This window comes from Coregonus lavaretus (assembly GCF_964263955.1).
Source record: "Coregonus lavaretus genome assembly, chromosome: 8".
Classification (NCBI taxonomy): domain Eukaryota; kingdom Metazoa; phylum Chordata; class Actinopteri; order Salmoniformes; family Salmonidae; genus Coregonus; species Coregonus lavaretus.
The window spans coordinates 45,159,280-45,179,886 of NC_139995.1; the positions used below are offsets into that span (position 1 = coordinate 45,159,280).

Here is a 20,607-nt window from a genome sequence, read left to right on the forward strand (position 1 = left end):
TTACAGGACACGCTGCTGAAGGAAACAAACTGAACAGGGAAAATGTGCCCTGAACCACTACATACAGTATCACTGATATTGTCACTAAATCTACAATCTAATTGTAGGCTCTTCTGTGGGTCTTGACATGACAATGCTTACAGTATACAAACAGACAGACATACGCTTGACAGGCTTTACATTGGATTTATACTTCACCGATAACACACACACACACACACACAGCCAAGGATATAGACTTTGATCCGTCTGGGTACATTGGTTAAAGTTTTACCACGATATACAAGCAGGGTTCCTCCTGGATATTACTGCTGCGTTGCCTTGTCTATTACCATTGGTTTAATGTCACTGCTTTTTTTATTTTTTTTGGGGGGGGGGGGGGGGGGGGGGGGCTTGACAAGGACACAGAGGGGAGGGATCATGTCATGGTTGAGAGACAATCACCACATGACTCAACCTACCATATACCAGTTACCTGGCAATGACAGAGCACACTAACAACGAAACTGTTGGATTTCCCTGGATATGTAATCACTGTATTCTCTTACTGTGGAGAGTTGTAGCTTTTTCAACCAAGGAATACAATATACTCTGACAGATGGATGTGAAGATAAAATATCTATGCTGTAAGTATTACACATGTATGCTCATGTAACCACTGATTAGAATAACATACTACATTTGATATACACTGAGTGTACAAAACATTAAGAACACCTGCTCTTTTCATGACATAGACTGACCAGGTGAATTCAGGTGAAAGCTATGATCCCTTATCTGCTAAATGGCATATTATTATTATTATTATTATTGATGTCACTTGTTAAATCCACTTCAAATCAGTGTAGACGAAGGGGAGGAGACAGGTTAAAGAAGGATTTTTAAGCCTTGAGACAATTGAGACATGGATTGTGTATGTGTGCCATTCAGAGGGTGAATTGGCAAGACAAAATATTTTGGTGCCTTTGAACGGGGTATGGTGGTAGGTGCCAGGCGCACTGGTTTGAGTGTGTCAAGAACTCTAACACTGCTGGGTTTTTCACGCTCAACAATTTGCTGTGTGTTTCAAGGATGGTCCACCACCCAAAGGACATCCAGCCAACTTGACACAACTGTGGGAAGCATTTGAGTTAACATGGGCCAGCATCCCTATAGAACACTTTCGACACCTTGTAGAGTCCATGCCCCGACAAATTGAGGCTGTTCTGAGGGCAAAAGGGGTGGGGTGGAACTCAATATCAGGAAGGTGTTCCTAATGTTTGGTATACTCAGTGTGTATTGCAATGTATGGGGACAGCTTCTAATAGATACATAGTCACCTCCGTGACATACCTTTCATCACCAAAGCTGTGTTAGCATTTACTGTTCATGTTGCTGAACAATCCAACCCTTTTGTTAGTGCCAATGATATAAATGGGCAATTCACACACACTATTCAGTTGGGGCGGTGCAACTCAATATTAGGAAGGTGTTCCTAATGTTTTGTATACTCAATGTATATTATCTTAAATTACATGGTTAAGCTATTCTCTCATTCTATCATGGCTAGGCTGTCATTCATTTTTACTGTACCAGTTGAAATTGAGCAAGGCATGTCACAAATGTCTTATCTAATCTTAGCTAATAGGCAGCACTTTGCTCTCTCTCTGTTTCCCTCAGGTAATCCCCTCCATTCTTCGACACAGCCTGGTGTCTGACATCAGGAAGTTGGATTCAGTCTAGACTTCTAACAAAGCCCAATGCCAGGAAATAGGACTCGCTCAACTTGATTTTCGGACTTGCTCAACTTGTTTTCCATGTCGCCAGATACACAGAGGCATACTGATGGGATTGTGTGTGGACATATCTGACAACAGTTGATAATCACAGATGAAGGAAACAAGTGCTTGAGGATCCAAATGGTACAAACCTCTGAATGTGTCGAATTTGAGGAAAATTATGAAAGCAATGTTTTCGTGGTGGTCGCTTGCAATCCTGCTCTCGATCCAGATTTTCGCTTCAGCTTTGGAGTTGGAGATGCTTGACTATGAGAGTGAACACTTCACCTGCTCAAAGGTAATAAACTAATGATCATTATAACGAGAGGTCAACAATCATTGTGTGTGTGTGTGTGTGTGTGTGTGTGTGTGTGTGTGTGTGTGTGTGTGTGTGTGTGTGTGTGAGTGAGTGAGAGAAAGAGCAAGAGAGAGAGAGGAGAGAGAGAGAGAGAGAGAGAGAGAGAGAGAGAGAGAGAGAGAGAGAGAGAGAGAGAGAGAGAGGGAGAGAGGGAGAGAGAGAGAGGGAGAGAGGGAGAGAGAGAGGGAGAGAGGGAGAGAGAGAGGGAGAGAGGGAGAGAGAGAGGGAGAGAGAGAGGGAGAGAGGGAGAGAGAGGAGAGAGAGGGAGAGAGAGAGAGAGAGGGAGAGAGAGAGAGGGAGAGAGAGAGAGGGAGAGAGAGGGAGAGGGGCGGTAAGGAGATGGACACAGAAACGAGGAAGAGGAAAGCGAGAGATGGGAGCGGAACAGAGAAAGAAAGTGGATGTACTGTATGCCACTATCTGTTAACAATCACTTCAGATTAAATAGTTTCCTTTTTCCAACTTGCACGTTACTTATTTAAGTCATGATGATAACTGATCCCCGAACAGGTGTGTGTGTGTGTGTGTGTGTGTGTGTGTGTGCATGTGAGTGTGCATGTGATTGTGCATGTGAGTGTGTCTCAGAAGAAAGAAAAGTTGTATCAACGTCTAATATCTTTCTCTAAATCCCGTGTGGCTCAGTGTGTGTGTCAGTAGTCATTGTGTATGTATAAATGCAGTAAAGTACTTACCGGTAGTTGTGTAGTGACCTTGTACAGTGCCTTCAGAAAGTATTCACACCACTTGACTTTTTCCACATTTTGTTGTGTTGATTACATTTAGATTTTTTTTGGCACTGGCCTACACAAAATACCCCATAATGTCAAAGTGCAATTATGTTTTTAATTCTTTTGGACAATTCATTAAAAATGAAAAGCTAAAATATCTTGAGTCAATAGGTATTTCTTATGGCAAGCCAATATGTATTCAACCCCTTGGTTATGGCATGCCTAAATAAGTTCAGGAGTAAAAATTAGCTTAACAAGTCACATAATAAATTGCATAGACTCACTCTGTGTGCAATAATAGTGTTTAACATGATTTCTGAATGACTTCAGCATGTTAACAGTTCTTACAAAAACAAGTAGTGATGAAGTCAATCTCTCCTCCACTTTGAGCCATGAGAGATTTTCATGCATATTATTAATGTTAGCTCTCCATGTACATTTAAGGGCCAGCAGTGCTGCCCTGTTCTGAGCCAGTTGTAATTTTCCGAGGTCCCTCTTTGTGGCACCTGACCACACGACTGACCAGTAGTTCAGGTGCGACAAAACAAGGGCCTGTAGGACCTGCCTTGTTGATAGTGTTGTTAAGAAGGTAGAGTAGTGCTTTATTACGGATAGACTTTTCAACATTTTAACTACTGTTGTATCAACATGTTTTGACCATGACAGTTTACAGTCCAGGGTTACTCCAAGCACTTTAGTCACTTCAACTTGCTCAATTTCCACATTATTCATTGCAATATTTAGTTGAGGTTTAGGGTTTAGTGATTGATTTGTCCTAAATACAGTGCTTTTAGTTTCTGAAATATTTAGGACTAACTTATTCCTTGGCACACATTCTGAAAGTCACCGCAGCTCTTTGTTAAGTGTTGCAGTGAATTCACTCACTGTAGTAGCTGACGTGTATAGTATTGACTCATCCGCATACATAGACACACTGGCTTTACTCAAAGCCAGTGGCATGTCATTAGTAAAGATTTAAAAAAGTAAGGTGCCTAGACCGCTGCCCTGGGGAATTCCTGATTCTACCTGGATTATGTTGGAGCATGGTGAAGTTATTAATTACACTTTGGATAGTGTATCAATACACCCAGTCACAACAAAGATACAGGCGTCCTTCCTAACTTAGTTGCTGGAGGCCAATGATGACTTTGAAACTGTTACAGAGTTTAATGGCTGTGATAGGAGAAAACGAACTAACATTGTAGTTACTCCACAATACTACTCTGTACAGAATAAAAAATATTCCAAAACATGTATCCTGTTTGCAACAAGGCACTAAATGAATACTGCAAAAAACTTTTTGTCAGTAACTGAACTTTTTGTCCTGAATACAAAGTGTTATGTTTGGGGCAAATCTAATACAACACATTACTGAGTACCACTCTCCATATTTTCAACGATAGTGGTGGCTGCATCATGTTATGGGTATGGTTGTAATCGTTAAGGACTGGGGAGTTTTTCAGAATAAAAAAATAAAAGGAATGGAGCTAAGCACAGGCAAAATCCTAGAGGAAAACCTGGTTCAGTCTGCTTTCCACCAGACACTGGGAGATTAGTTCACCTTTCAGCAGGGCAATAACCTAAAACACAAGGCCAAATCTACACTGAGTTGCTTACCAAGAAGACAGTGAATGTTCATGAGTGGCAAAGTTACAGTTTTGACTTAAATCTACTATGGCAAGACCTGAAAATTGTTGCCTAGCAATGATCAACAACCAAAGCTTGAAAAGAATAATGGGCAAATTCTGCTGTGGAAATCTCTTAGAGACTTACCCAGAAAGACTCACAGCTGTAATCGCTGCCAAAGGTACTTCTACAAAGTATTGACTCAAGGGCATGAATACTAATGTAAATGAGATATTTCCATATTTCACTTTGTCATTATGGAGTACTGTGTATAGATGAGTGAACAAAAATAATATTTAATACATTTTGAATTCAGGCTGTAACACAACAAAATGTGGAATATGTCAAGGGGTATGAATACTTTCTGAAGGCACTGTATGTATGGATGAATACAGCATAGTACTTACCAGTAGTTGTGCAGGCCTAGTGACCGTGTATGTGTGGTTGAATCAGTGACGTGTGGAGAGGTCAGTGGCTGGGTAGGCACTGGCTCAAATCAAACCAAAATGTATTTGTCACATGCTTCGTAAACAACAGGTGTAGACTAACAGTGAAATGCTTACTTAGGGGCCCTTCCCAACAATGCAAAGGGAAAGAAAATAGAGAAATCATAGAAAAGTAAAAACAAGTAATCATAAAAGTAATAATAAATACACAATGAGTAACGATAACTTGACTATACACACGAGGTACCAGGTACCAGTCGATGTGCAGGGGTACGAGGTAATTGAGGTACATATAACTAGGAATAAAGTGACTAGGCAACAGGATATATAATAAAACAGTAGCAGCAGCATATGTGATGAGTCAAAAAATATAGTGCAAAAAGGGTCAATGCAGATAGTTGGGTTAGCTATTTGGTTAACTATTTAACTAATTGTTTAGCAGTCTTATGGCTTGGGGGTAGAAGCTGTTCAGGGTCCTATTGGTTCCATACTTGGTGCATCGGTACTGCTTGCCTTGCGGTAGCAGAAAGAACAGACTATGACTTCGGTGGCTGGAATCTTTTACAATTTTTAGGGCCTTCCTCTGACCCAGCCTGGTATAGAGGCCCTGGATGGCAAGGAGCTTGGCCCCAGTGATGTACTGGGCCGTAAGCATTACCCTCTTTAACACCTTGTGGTTGGATACAAGCAGTTGCCATACAAATCGGTGATGCAGCCAGTCAAGATGCTCTCAGTGGTGCAGCTGTATAATTATTTGAGGATCTGAGGGCGCTGTCGTGCCCTCATCACGACTGTGTTGGTGTGTGTGGACCATGATAGATGCTTAGGGATGTGTACACCAAGGAACTTGAAGCTCTTGACCCCGCTCTACTACAGCCCCGTCGATGTGAATGGGGGCGTGCTGTCTTGCTGACACTGAGGGAGAGGTTGTTTTCCTGGCACCACACTGCCAGGTCTCTGACCTTCTCCCTATAGGCTGTCTCATCGTCATCGGTGATCAGGCCTACCTCAGCAAACTTAATGATGGTGTTGGCGTTGTGCACGGCCACGCAGTCGTGGCTGAAGAGGGGACTAAGCACGCACCCCTGATGGGCCCCGTGTTGTGGGTCAGCATGGAGGAACTGGAGGATCCAGTTGCAGAGGGAGGTGTTCAGTCCCAGGGTCCTTAGTTGATGAGCTTGGAGGGTACTATGGTGTTGAACGCTGAGCTGTAGTCAATTAACAGCATTCTCACATAGGTGATCCTCTTGTCCAGGTGGGAGAGGGCAGTGTGGAGTGCAATATAGATTCCGTCATCTGTGGATCTGTTCAGGAGGTATGTGAATTGGAGTGGGTCATATGGGATGATGGTGTTGATATGAGCCATGACCAGCCTTTCAAAGCATTTCATGGCTACAGATGTGAGTGCTATGGGGTGATAGTCATTTAGACAGGTTACCTTGGCGTTCTTGGGCACAGGGACTATGGTGATCTGCTTGAAACATGTAGCTATTACAGACTGTGTCAGGGAGAGGTTGAAAATGTCAGTGAAGACACTTGCCTGCTGGTCAGCACATGAACTGAGTACGCGTCCTGGTAATTCATCTGGCCCTGCGGCCTTGTGAATGTTAACCTGTTTAAAGGTCTTACTCAAATCGGCTACAGAGAGCGTGATCACACAGTCGTCCAGAACAGCTGGTAATCTCATGTCTGGTTCAGTGTTGCTTGCGAGCATAGAAGGCATTTAACTTTTCTGGTAGGCTCGCGTCACTGGGCAGCTCATGGCTGGGTTTCCCTTTCTAATCCATTATAGTTTGCAAGCCCTCCCACATCCGGTGAGCGTCAGAGCCTGCGTAGTAGGATTTGATCTTAGTCCTGTATTGACGCTTTGCCTGTCTGATGGCTCGTTATCAATGGCAGATGTACTTACAAGAATCACATTGATGAAGCCCAAGCTTACCATACAACAGATAGCTCCAACAACCAGAGTGACAAAGGCTATTAACCAAAATTAAGAAAAATAATTAACCATATGTAAACACAGATGATACACAAGCGATAGTCTCCGATGGCCGCACATTTCATATCATCCGATAAAATCACACAGCTCAACTCTAACAGTCATTCACAACCGATAGGTGGCACTAAAGACCAATATATGGACAATATAAGAAGCTGTTTAGCTTGCTAGCCTACACAGTTTTAATAAACAAACAAGCTAGATAGCACATTATCTTGTTCAACTGTTAATTAAGTAGCTAGCAAGCTACACATTATGCTAAATAACAGTCAGACATACAATGTATTCTACAGTGGCACTTGCGTTGCTGCGTGCAGAATGCAAATGGTGCCAGGGGCTGAAATATTAGAGCACACTTCTGGGGTGATTTTCTCTTAACAACTAATCAGAGTTTTGACAGTTGATACACACATTTGATATCATTATGAAGCTTGAAATCTTCTCTTTTCTACAGTATATATAGTTTAAATGTATGTCGTGGTCCATGCGACTGATAATCATGGAGCAAGTTACATATGTTTTACGCATTTGTAATAAACCAGTTATTCTCATGTTCATTCATGGCCTGCTAATTGCAAAGGAAAATGCTAAAGGCTTACCTTCACTTGTAAATTAAATCCACTAATCTATCCTTTTGGATGAATGGAACTTTTTTGAAGTGCATAATATCCGTTTTGTTAGGTTATTTTTTATGCTAGCTAGTTAACTTCATTAATGTTAGATGACACTCAGGGGATGCCAGTGCCAAACTATGTAAACACGACCATAAGAACTGCATATCCACAGAGAGGAAGAGGTGAGTATCTCTGATATCCCAAAACATTTTTAAGGCAATACGCATGTACAAACTATGAAATCCGCTCAATGAAATGAATGTAGCTAGCGCAATAGGGATTATGCAGTGTTTGCCCAGTCTATCAACAGTGACTGGAGTCAGGAATGCGATTTGAATGCATTTCAATGAAGGGGAAGGTAGGCACTGCATTCGACAATCGGTGATGCATACCCTGGTGCCTCTCCTGAGTTTCTTTTAATGCAGTTTTAGCAAATGTTGGTATTTTCAACACACAAACCACCAGAATCATTGAGAAAAAACATTCAATATTTTTGTTGTTGTTGTGAAAATCTATTTTTTTATTATATTTTTTATTTGGCTTTTCATAACAGTTATTTTGATTAGATTATCACAGGGTAGGCACTGGCTAACCTGCCTACCCTGACTGCACGTCACTGGGTTGAACACAGTAAGGTACTCACCGGTAGGTGTGTAGTCATTGTGTATGAATGGATGAATAGAGTATAGTACTTGCATACAATAACGGTAGTTGTGTAGTGACTGTTTACCTTGTCTCTCATCAGAGTCTCTCTAACTGCACAGTGAAGGCAGGTGCTATGGTTCTGAACCCAGAGTGTCCTGTCGATCACAGGGGTCTGGAGGTGCAGCCGGTGCTGTGCTGCAGACAGGGCACAGCATGCAGACCCTGCCTACACATTCGCCTTGACATCCAGCCCAGAAAGCACCAGACAGGTGTATGAATACTCTAAACCCCCTTTTTTCAATTTTAACCTCTGCTGTTAAAATGTTAAAAGAGAACATTTTGGTAGAGTGCACCCTTATTAGCTTCTAATGCATGGTTTATTGCAAATACTCTCATCTTGTGTCAGTAAGTCATGCCATCCTCACTCCTGCGGCCTAATGTGTTCTCTGTGTGTTTCAGCATCATATGTGAGTGTATGTTACAACGTACCAGAGCTAGAAATGGATATGTGCAAGAAGCTGGAGTTCACAGTGATCCCTGCTGCTCTGGATGGGCAAGCTACATCCGAGGTATATTCCATCTAAATGTACATGTGTGCATCTGAATGTGTGTGTGCGTGTGCGTGCATGTGTATGTGCGTGCTTCATGCTCAGTTGGTAGAGCATGGCGCTTGCAACGTCAGGGTTGTGGGTTCGATTCCCACGGGGGGCCAGTATGAAAAATGTATGCACTCACTAACTGTAAGTCGCTCTGGATAAGAGCGTCTGCTAAATGACAAAAATGTGTGTGTGTGTGTGTGTGTGTATGTGTGTGTGATTCATGTCCATGTTCATCTACACCCAGCAGGTATGGCTGTCACTGCTGCTGAAAGATAATGCTGTGTCCTTCAACAGTCAGGTGACTGTGTATGTTTGCTCCCATCACTCTAAAGTGGTGCTTCCCTCAGTGGATGAAGGTATTGCAATTCCCATAGTGATCAAACAGCTTATATCATTGCTTTGACTGTCAATACATATTTGTTAGTAATTGATCATCTGAAATGTTGAAATCTGATAGTTATTTGTTCTCTCTGCCCTTAGTGTGCTCATCCGCTGCACAGGGGGTTGTAGAAGAGTGTGACGGTGAGTTACATGCACTATGTTCTATGTTTGTTTGTTTCTATGGTTCCCATGTTGTTATTACCATATAAATAGAATTACTAGAATGGGTATCCAAATTCAGGAGTGTATCCACAGGAGTTAAGCAAGAAGTAAAAACAGGAAGTCCTGTACAGCATTCAATCTGGTTCTATTTATATTCAGCTAATTCTAATTCTATTGTTATTACATCTCCTGAGTCCTGTGTGCAGATATATTGGTCTCACTTTAATGTTTCTCACTGTAATATTGGTCTTACTGTAATGGATAGTCCTCTATAGATGCTTAACCCTTAAGCATCTAAGGCCTGTCTAAGCCAGGGGAGGGGTTCTACTAAGCTATATGGAATTGTTTTAAGAAGGTCATATCAAGGATCATTTAACTTTGATTTTGAATTTTAAGACCCCTTGAAGTATAAAAAATATATATATTACACAATGATTTGATTAAAAATTATTTTGGGCCTTACTGCTATTAGCCCATACAAACACATTGAATTTTTACATTTACATGTTTAGTCATTTAGCAGACGCTCTTATCCAAAGCGACTTACAGTTAGTGAGTACATACATTTTCTTCATACTGCATAACAGATTCACTAAATGGAACAACAGATAGTCCCCCTGTTTTTTTTACATGTATTTAACCGCTTATTTTTGACACTCGATGTACCATAAGTCATGGCCATAAATATTGGCACCCTTAAACTTTATTCAAGTAACTCAAAATTTTCCCTAAAAATACATTGAAATTTACCAAAGTATTTGGTCTCCACAATTATTTATTTCACTGTTAATATTACAGACCATTAGTTTTTTATTCAGAACATAATATATCCATTTAAATCAGAAAATAAACAGAAATGGCATTGACAAAATTATTGACACCCTAGACTTAATATTTGGTAGCACAGCCTTTGGTCAAAAGAACTGCAATCAAGCGCTTCCTATAGCCATCGATGAGCTTCCTGCACCTCTGTACTAGCAGTTTGGCCCACTCCTCTTGTGCAAACTGCTCCAGTTCTCCCAGATTTTTGAAGGGTGCTTTCTCCCAACTGCTGTTTTCAGATCTCTCCACAAGTTTTCAATGGGATTTAGATCTGGACTCATTGCTAGCCACATCAGAACAGTCCAGCGTTTTGTCTTGAACCATTCCTGGGTGCTTTTTGAAGTGTGTTTGGGGTCATTGTCCTGCTGGAAGGCCCATGACCTTCGACTGAGGTGCATTATTTTAAAAAGTGCAAGGGTGCCAATATTTCTGGTTACTGGCGGACCTTCAGACGAGTCTTGTGAAGTCAGTGGGCCTCCTAGAGCAACACTGACATGTACGTGTTCATGAGAGTCTCACCTTTATACAGAGGGATCATATTAGTGTGTAGACCAAACTGTTCGGACACTACAGACAGAAGTTGGCAGATTGGCTGTACCGACTTCAGACGAGTTCCCTTCAGACGCTTGTCGGGGTTGTAGAGCAAAACGGGGAACACCATCGTGTTCGTGAGAGTCTCATCTTTCCATAGAGGGGTCATAATAGTTAAGACCAATTTTCGGGATGTCTCATGGTCTGACAAACACCGCTCTGTCACCTTTCATCGCAGATGCGGAAGTGCGACATGGTCGGATGCGGTGCAAAAACAGACATGTCTAGCTTAAACTGACAGGTTGTTATAGGGATTTTTTTATGCTAATTCGATTATCGATTGCCTCCCTGTTGACATGCAACATCTTGCCTAGGGCTAGGCCAAGGATTAGGGTTAAGGGTTAGAGTTAGAGTTAGGATTAGGGTTAAAGGTTAGTGTTAGAGTTAGGGTTAGTGTTAAGACATTACATTACATTTTTACATTTAGCAGATGCTCTTATCCAGAGCGACTTACGGCTAGTGGATAATTAAAGTAGTTGAACAGTTTGCTGCTAGTCAGTTGAGCATATATAAACCATCTGTAGGGGACTATCCAAACCAATACATATTTTATCCGTGGCATTTGTTCTGTTTTTCCATAATGATTCTGGTTTATTTGAAGAGAGAGAAACATTTTTCTGTTCTCTAATTGGCTGGTGTGTCTGTCAGTCCCCAGTTTCAGCGCTCTGATTGATCAGGAGAGGCGTGAGGTGAGGCTGCGAGTCGACAAGGAAGAGGACAGCCCCTACCCACTGGAAATGTGCATACAACATGAAGATAACGGAGTGTGCAGGGTCCGTGTTGTACTTGGCTTTCTTTTTAACTCAGTTAATAGGCAATGATTTTCTCAGACTTTCACCCTTCCCTCTTCAATGATAACATGTTGTTTGTTGTCCTACAGCCCTGTAAGGAGAGGACGGTTCCACTGCACTCTGTCACCCCCTGCATGTGCTTCCAGGTACTGATCTTATTTCCCCTTTTTCATTACCAACCTGGATTAGGCCTACAGTACTTTTGTCAGTAGTGCTGCTACTAGACACATCCAACTCAGTGACAAGGTTATACATTTTGTGTTGCTCACTTGAATTCTCTGTTTTTTGTGTGTTTTAATAATCGGTGTGTGTGTGTTAATCAGTGTGTGCTAATCGGGGTGTGTGTTTCAGGTGTGTGTTAATCGGTGTGTGTGTGTTTCAGGTGTGTGTTAATCAGTGTGTGCTAATCGGTGTGTGTGTTTCAGGTGTGTGTTAATCGGTGTGTGTTAATTGGTGTGTGTGTATTTCAGGTGTGGTGGGATACAGGAGACGAGAGGTCTCGTCGATCTATGAGCTGTCCCTTTAGAAACCACACCGGTAAGAGAAGAACCATGTAGCATCCTTCTTGCTACACCTGTGTTACACTATGACAGTAATGAATGTGGGCCATGATGTTGATTCCCATTGCATCTGTAACTCCACTATAAAGTACAGTATCTTATACCTGTATCTCTCTCTTCCAGAGCTGTTGCAGAGGAACGTATGGGAGAATGTGTCAGTATCTGTGGTGCAGGGCCAAATGAACAGTGGTGGTGCCATGTTATCCTGGAACCTGACTGCCCCCTGTAGGATGGAGGCTGAAGTGTGGCACTGCCAGAAAGATGCAGGCTTGGACAAGGACAGGTGCACAGAGCTGGTTGCCTTTAGGCAGCGTCTGTCAGATGACATATGGAGGGAAAACGACAGGGGACACTGGGTACGTATATCGAAGCATTTGATGGATGCTTTTGATCATTTTGTCCCCTTTTTATTGATGCATCTTTAGTGACCTTTTTGTCATTGGGATATACTCTCATCATTTGTAGCAATTGTTTGTTTAGTTTTTTACTTGTGGCTTTTTTATGGTCTGGTGAGATATGAATAAGACATATTTTGATTGAATGATAGATATATTTGTTTTATGTTTATGTTTCAGCTGATGCCCGGTGTGTTTGTGGATGTCAAACCTGGCCTTGATCTCTGTGTGATGGTAAGACACTTCTACTGGTTCACTCTCGTTGTTCCCCAGTATTAAACTGGGATCCTGTCGTATCATGATGAGAGCTCATCTTATGGTAAATGTGTGTGTGTGTGTTTGTGTTTGTTTGTGTCGTGTGTGTGTGTGTGTGTGTGTGTGTGTGTGTGTGTGTGTGTGTGTGTGTGTGTGTGTGTGTGTGTGTGTGTGTGTGTGTGTGTGTGTGTGTGTGTGGGGGGGGGGGTCTCTGTCCCTCCAGGTGAAGGTTAAAGGGAAGCACAGTGAGCTTGGCCCCTTCTGTCCCATTGACTGTGAGTATTTTAGGAGAGGGCTGAAGTATCATTGTTGGGTGATAGTCCCGTGTAGCTCAGTTGGTAGAGCATGGCGTTTGCAACGCCAGGGTTGTGGGTTCGTTTCCCACGGCGGGCCAGTATGAAAAAAAACAAAAAAAACATGTATGCACTCACTAACTGTAAGTCGATCTGGAGAAGAGCGTCTGCTAAATGACTAAATTCTATGAAAATGGTGGCTTTCCTGTCCCCTGCCTTAACCACCAGGGAAAAACACCAAAACAAATAAGATAATGACACAAAATATATGTTTTTGTTTTAATTGAAATGTTTTATTGTTAATAAACATATGTAAGACAGTTATATTGCAAATTATATTTTTCATATTATCGTAGAACACGGTCAGCACCATGAAAATGGCTTGTCCTTCGAGTCAGGAGTCATGGTCTAGTGACATATTTTGAGTCAAAATATATTTTGTTCTCCAACTTTAAATGCCATAATACAAAGTAAAGTATTATAGCTCTTTAGGGAATTAATTAAAAAGCTAAAATATCAACTAAATATTATAATTACTTTACAGGGAATAGCTGTCCCTCAATTTCATGTCACTGGTGTTACCCTTTTTCAAAACACTTTGAAAAAATGCAACATCCTGCCAACTTCTTCCTGGGTCAAAGGTTAATTGCAGGTGGGGCTGTTTTGAAGAGCACATGGTGATTCTGCACTCTCTCTTCATATGTTAGCAATTTGATGATTCATTTGGTAATTTAATGCGAAGCTTTAAAAGGCTTCACTGGTGTTATGCAGTTTATAGTATGGGGACAGGAAATATGATTGAAATAATTGATCCAATCACATTTTTAAGTGATTTATTTACAATTTAAGAAGTGTGGTTTGAGCTACTGTGGCCCCCATTTTAGATATGCCATCTTGTCAGCAGATTCGTCACTGGTGTTACGTCACTGGTGTTCCTGTTCCTGCTGGTAACACCAGTGACATGACAGTAACACCAGTCACAATCAATAACACTGCTAACTTTTTATATCAATGTAAGGTTTTATACTGTTTCAATATTGTAATTTGTAACATAATGTCTTTCCTTTTGATAAATATGGCAAATTAAAAAGTAAGTGCTGCTGAAAAGCAAAGACTACGACAGCGCAGGGATGCTGACCCAGACAGCAGAGCAGCTTACCTTGAAAAAAAACCGACTTACTTATTTAAAGGATTTAGAGAGTCAAAAAAGAAAGAGAGTGAATAATCTCACAGAAAGAGGAAAAAGTAGCGAAAGCAATGTCGGGTCAGACAGAAAAACAGAGAGATGTTGAGAGCAGGAGAGACAGTGTTGATCCCTTCTTCTGCAGGGAGAGACCCTTTTTGGGGTTGACACCACAGGAGAGCGACCGAGAAACTTGCCAGTGCAAGACTGTTGAGAACTCACAGTCCAGCAACCTGGAGGAGATTGCAGATAGCACAGTTTGTAACAATTCAAAGGCATGCGCCTATGGCGAATGCCAAGAATGTGAACACTCCACTGCACTAACTGCTAGACAGCAATCCAACGAAGAGGTGTCGCTCACCCAGTGGTGTCTGGAGAAGATAGAGCACAACAGAGCAAATGAAGAATAAGAGAAAAGTAGCTTCATCACTGTGAAGAAGGATATAGCCATAACCGAGGAAGAGCTGGTGACCCAGTTCCAGGATAGGCTCTTTAAATTTAGGAGACATCTGTTCAACATCCAATGGCAGTACCACAGCTACCGGACCTTGAGAGAGAACCTGACCAATGACTGCCTGATCCATATAGATTTTAGTGAAAACTTCACATACAAGCATGCTTCAGAGAACCAGTCAGTTCACTTCGGGGGTTCACACAAGCAGGCGACGATCCACACTGGTGTCTTCTATGTGGCAGAGGAGGCCCCTATCTCCTTCTGCACCATCTCACCCAGCAGAAGTCATGACCCAGCAGCCATATGGGCTCACCTGGACCCCGTCCTGGACATGATAAAGCAGCAGTACCCTACCGTGCAAAGCTTTCACTTCTTCAGTGATGGCCCTGCCACCCAATATAAACAGAAGGGCAACTTCTATATGTTTGGCACTGAACCTTTCAAGAAGGGCTTCCAGGGGAGTACGTGGGACTTTTTTGAGGCCAGTGAAGGAAAGGGTGCTCCGGATCGAGTGGGGGGTTCACTAAAGAGGTCAGCTGACCTCTTGGTCCACCACAGGAAAGACATAACGGATGCCTTTCTATCAGAAGGTAAGGGACTCTGGCACTCACCTCCACATCAAACAGATGTCATCGACCCAGATACCTCAACTCCACTTCGTCTAGATGTCATCAAGGCTCACCACACTGGATAGTGGTGCATTGTGAACTACGATGAACAACCATACCCTGGCGTTATACTGGAGGTCGAAGAACACAACGTTAAAGTTAAGCGCATGCACAGGAACGGAGTCAACAAGTTCTTCTGGCCAAGCCCAAGAGATGATATCCCGAGTGGTGCAGTGGTCTAAGGCACTGCATCGCAGTGCTAGCTGTGCCACTAGAGATCCTGGTTCGAATCCAGGCTCTGTCGTAGCCGACCGGGAGACCCATGGGGCGGCGCACAATTGGCCCAGCGTTGTCCAGGGTAGGGGAGGGAATGGCCGGCAGGGATGTAGCTCAGTTGGTAGAGCATGAGCGTTTGCAACGCCAGGGTTGTGGGTTTGATTCCCACGGGGGGCCAGTATGAAAAATTAAAAAAATAATATATGCACTCACTTAACTGTAAGTCGCTCTGGATAAGAGCGTCTGCTAAATGATTAAAATGTAAATGTAAAATGATATCAACTGGTATGGGGATGACCAGATTGTGTGTCTGATGCCAAAGCCGCTGCCAGTGAACAAAAGATCAGCTCAGATTGACCACAGTATCTGGAAGTACTTGGAGGAGCACCTGAACGTGTGAAAGTGGCAGATGTGAACTGGCCACAAGAGAAGAAGCCGTCAGTGGCTAGAAATCAATGGAGACTGGCTCGGAGATGATAACAGATGGACGTGACACGATAACATGACAAAGAGAAACATATGGACAAACTTTTCTGAAGACAAACACATCTCAAGTAAAAGTGAAGTTAGTATGGGAAATAATGAGAACAGGAAATAGGCCTACTCCATGAACATGTTTTACTGCATACAATATGTTTATATCAGTGCTTTTGGGAAACGTTAGTCTTAGTTTACATTCAATGTTGTGTTTCTATTGTTCTTGTGTTTCTATAGTTCTAATAGACAAGTTTTATGCTTGTACGACAATGTTGTGTTAGGAAAGACATTTTAGTCAATAGGCTTTTGGTCTTAATCTTTGACCAATAACCTTCATTTTATTGTTCATATGAAATCAACACATGTTACAAAATGATTTGTAAAAAAATATTACTAAATTGATCAAATTTGTATGAAATAATCATATGTTATGTCATTGGTTTCACATTGTTTCACTGATGTTATGTCGCGTCACTGGTGTTACTGCATGGCATATTGGTGTTTTGGCATCCGAGTTGCCCATCTTTATAGAATATGTTTATTTGTATCTACCCAACTGCTGCTGCATTCATTAGTAAGCATTTTAAGAATATGATAAACCAATTCTGATGACTCAACCTCAATCATTTCTGATGTTACAACACAAAAGACGTGGTATAATTATTTTTTTGCACAATAGAACTTTACACATCCCATTTTATAGTAAATTATTACTCGTTTTTTGAAAAATCTTCATATTAGCATTAACCTTCTCTGTCTTTGATTATATATGCAAATTGCTTTGTGAAATTACATTCAGGAAAGCCTGAATTGTCATCTAAAATAAAGTCACAAAAAGACTGCACTTTCTAAAAATAGATTAAGCTGGCTTTTATGTTGATTTATAATGGTAAACGGTTAACTATTATCTGACTGTAATTTTTTGGTTAAAAACAAAGTTGTTTTTATTTTTTATGTTGGCTCTTCAAGATCCACCATTTCCGTAGAATCACCCTGTTATCAAAGTTGATATGGATCCTACTAAAATTAATACAAGTACCATTTCCTGACCACTTCTCAGATTTTTGGTGTGTTAAAAGATGGCTGTTATGTTCAAATCTGATTTATCAATAAAGTATGTATTTGCATGCTCAGTAAAACAAACGTTCACAGTAGGGAAGCTAGTAAGAAATTCTAGGAGGATTGGAAAATAATCATATATGTACTTCTCCCTCTCAGCCAGTTGGTGGCACTGGCGCTGGAGTCTGTTGGTCCTGGTCTCCCTTATGCTGGCTGTCCTAGCAGCAATTTGTCTATATTTCCTGCATGGAAAACTGAAACGTGAGTCACTCTGGTCCTTCTCCCCGACTACACACATGCAAAGGCACTGTGTGTAGAGACAAAAAGAGTCCAAAAGTGTTAAACTTGTGTTAGGTTTGTGTTGTGTTACACTGTGGTGAAGTGAGTGCTAGGCTCTTCTCACCACGGATGTACTCTCTGCCTCCCACTAAATAATTCTTAATAGAGAGAGAGAGGAGGAGTTTTAAATGAGATCAAAATGTAGAGAAAGAGGGCTTGCACTGCATAGAGGCGTCACTACAGACCTGCGTTTGATACCGGGCTGTATCACAACCGGCTGTGGGGAGTCCCATGAGGTGGTGCACAATTGGCCCAGTGTTGTCTGGGTTAGGGGAGGGTTTGGCCGGGGGCGCTTTACTTGGTGCGGCTGTCTTCCGGGTTAAGTGGGTGGGTGTTAAGAAGCGCGGTTAGGCGGTCATGTTTCGGAGGACACGTGACTTGACCTTTTCCTCCGGTTGGGGAGTTGCAGTGATGAGACAAGATCGAAATTGGGGAGAAAGAGGTAAAATACAACAAAACACATTTTTGAAGAATTAATATATTTCCTATACTACGTGTATTCCTCAGTGTCCCAGATTCACACTCCTCTCAATAGCTCTATTCATGTGTCTCTCTGACTGACTTGTGGGTGTTTACTACAGTTAGGAATTTGGGGGGTGGACAATGGCCCAAGGCTTTTTGTAAAGGACCAAAAACTCATGAAATGACACAGGAGACTCTGTGTTACAGAACCATATCAGTGTGTTTCACATCACATTTCTGTCTCTCCAACAGGGTGGGCATGGGAATGGCACCAGAAGGAGTGTGGTCGAAGTAAGCAGGTTTCTCATACTCCAAATGTACAATATGAAAATAAAGAAGATACATATTCATCTAGCAATAATCATTGAAAAACAATGGAAAATTAATGTCACTAAATCCCCCTGCCCTTTGCCTCCCTCCCTCATTCCCTCCTTCATTTCTTATTTCTGTCCCTCCCCTCCCTCCCTCCCTCCCTCCCTCCCTCCCTCCCTCCCTCCCTCCTTCCTTCCTTCCTTCCTTCCTTCCTTCCTTCCTTCCTTCCTTCCTTCCTTCCTTCCTTCCTTCCTTCCTCCCTCCCTCCTTCCTTCCTTCCTTCCTTCCTTCCTTCCGCCCTCACTCCTTCCTTCCCTCCCTCCCTCCCTCCCTCCCTTCCTCCTCTTTCCCTCCTTTCCTTCCCTTCTCTCCTTCCCTCCTTCCTTCCTCCCTTCCCTCCCTCCCTCCCTCCCCTCCTTCCTTCCTTCCTTCCTTCCTTCCTTCCTTCCTTCCTTCCTTCCTTCCTTCCCTCCCTCCCTCCCTCCCTTCCTTCCTTCCTTCCTTCCTTCCTTCCTTCCTTCCTTCCTTCCTTCCCTCCCTCCCTCCCTTCCCTCCCTCCTTCCTTATCTCCCCCCCTCTGTAGTAGCCAACAGGGGACACATAGTGCTGCTGAGCCCGCCGGACGTGGATGGCTCTGTGTCAGAGCTGGTGTGTGAGCTCGGTTCCTCTCTGTGTTCCCAGGGCCTCAGTGTCTCTGTGGACCTGTGGAGTCGGGCTGAGCTGTGCTCTCTGGGGCCCCTGCCCTGGCTGCACTCCCAGCTGCAGCCCCTGGATAGCCAAGGGGGCCGGGCAATACTGGTACTGACACAGGCAGCCTGGGAGAGGACAGAGGACTGGGTTCGACAGTGGGACCAGCAGGGCCAACAGGGAAAGGACATAGTCCAGGGAGTGGAGAAGGAGGAGGGGGGTGAGGAGGTGGAGGGGGAGGGGGAGAATAAGGGGCTTCTCCAGGGCTTGTCCTCCCCGTATGCAGACGTGTTCAGTGCCGCTCTGAGCTGCATCAAGGCGGACCACAAACTAGGTTGTGCTAGAGAACGCTTCCTCCTGGTCCACTTTGAGGCCCATTCTGCCAAGCCCCCCAGCAGTGAGAGAGGTCTCCCAGAGCTGTTCCAAGAGCTGCCCATGTTCCACCTGCCCTCCCAGAGCCAGGGGCTCCTTGCTGAGCTGGCCATGGGGCCCACAGGGCCTGGGGCTGGTATAGGTGGACATAGGGGCTGAAGGAGGCTACACAGAGACTGTCTGGGGGACTCAGGGGTTTGAGGAGAGACTCAGGGGGGTACCTGATTAAGGAGCTGCCTCATAAGTGTGTTGTCACTGGAGTGGAGACTGTGCCGTTACAGCAGAGCAGTCACCCTGACATTTAATCTCCCCAACCACTCAGACAATACCGGCCCCCATCATCACCCCAACAACCCCAGACTTTACATTCACACTGAATACACTGGACGTGCAACGGGTTGAATGCAGAAGCCTTGGATTGTATTTGGTGATGTTATGAGGGCTATTATTGAGCCAATACACAGTCTGTAACCTACAGTAGGCCTACACCTTCAGGGTAGACTTCTATGTGTGAACTATTATGTTCTTTATCTTACTCTTAATTCAATGATTTGTAGATAGAGATGTCTGAAAGTCATATTGGAATATTTGCTGGATCAAAATTCAAGATAGGACAAACCTGAATGATATGCAGTAGCCTAGAGATTAGAGAGGCGGACCAGCAGCTGGAAGGTTCACGGTTTAAGCCGTGAACACAAAAATGGAACTGAACTGGCAGCTGGAAAGCTGCTGCTCCCATGTACCATCTCCTGTCATTGTGCCCTTGAGCAAGGCACTATACCCCCAACATTTGCTGCTCACCCTGTGCCTCTCATAGTGTGTGTGTGTCTTGGGGGTGTTGGGAAAGGCAGAAGACAAATTGCCGTTCTAACCAATGGACAATAAATATATATTTTACTATAAACTGGGTGGTTTGAGCCCTGAATTCTGATTGGCTGACAGCTATGGTATATCAGACCGTATACCATGGGTATGACAAAATATGTATTTTTACCACTCTAATTAAGTTGGTAACCAGTTTATAATAGCAATAAGGCACCTCGAGAGTTTGTGGTATATGGCCAATATACTCTGCATTGCGTCTTGCCTAAGTACAACCCTTAGCCGTGGTATATTGCCCATATACCACACCTCCTTGTGTCACGGTTCAGACAGACGACCAGAGGACCACAATTGCGTCACACCAGAAAGTTTATTAAACTTAAGGGAAAAGGGAAGTAGGGAGTGAATGAAGGCTCCAGGGGTAACAGGGATCCCGTCCAATGCGCTGGGTCTGTGCCCCCCCCAGTGGCAGCGATGCGTCCTATGAAGCCGGTGGTGGGTGGTCCAGAAGTCCTGGGGGGGGGGAGACACAGA

The 20,607-nt window shown here is 43.2% G+C and overlaps 1 protein-coding gene across 3 annotated transcripts; it reads left to right on the top strand.

Annotated features, from left to right (window-relative positions):
* Positions 1 to 452: 452 nt before the first annotated feature.
* Positions 453 to 20,374, top strand: LOC311134245 (interleukin-17 receptor C-like). Of its 3 annotated transcripts, none has more exons than XM_084167866.1 (15): positions 453 to 626; positions 1,660 to 2,055; positions 8,274 to 8,442; positions 8,633 to 8,742; positions 9,017 to 9,128; positions 9,253 to 9,294; positions 11,377 to 11,501; positions 11,609 to 11,665; positions 11,990 to 12,056; positions 12,203 to 12,435; positions 12,655 to 12,708; positions 12,953 to 13,004; positions 17,239 to 17,340; positions 18,133 to 18,171; positions 18,776 to 20,374. In XM_084167866.1, the coding sequence occupies exons 2-15, from the start codon at positions 1,939 to 1,941 to the stop codon at positions 19,408 to 19,410; spliced, it is 1,914 nt and encodes a 637-aa protein (XP_084023992.1). In that variant the 5' UTR covers positions 453 to 626; positions 1,660 to 1,938; the 3' UTR covers positions 19,411 to 20,374. The 3 variants fall into 3 exon arrangements, with proteins under 3 accessions (XP_084023992.1, XP_084023993.1, XP_084023994.1); XM_084167867.1 differs by having other exon boundaries at positions 9,020 to 9,128; XM_084167868.1 differs by lacking the exons at positions 453 to 626; positions 1,660 to 2,055 and having other exon boundaries at positions 8,356 to 8,444.
* Positions 20,375 to 20,607: the final 233 nt, after the last annotated feature.

Excerpts from the sequence above, each read along its gene's own strand:
- LOC311134245 (XM_084167866.1), top strand. The coding sequence starts at position 1,939 with ATGAAAGCAATGTTTTCGTGGTGGTCGCTTGCAATCCTGCTCTCGATC. Across the intron at positions 9,295-11,376 it reads GGTTGTAGAAGAGTGTGACG|TCCCCAGTTTCAGCGCTCTG; the intron begins GTGAGTTACATG and ends TGTGTCTGTCAG. Across the intron at positions 11,502-11,608 it reads AAGATAACGGAGTGTGCAGG|CCCTGTAAGGAGAGGACGGT; the intron begins GTCCGTGTTGTA and ends GTTGTCCTACAG.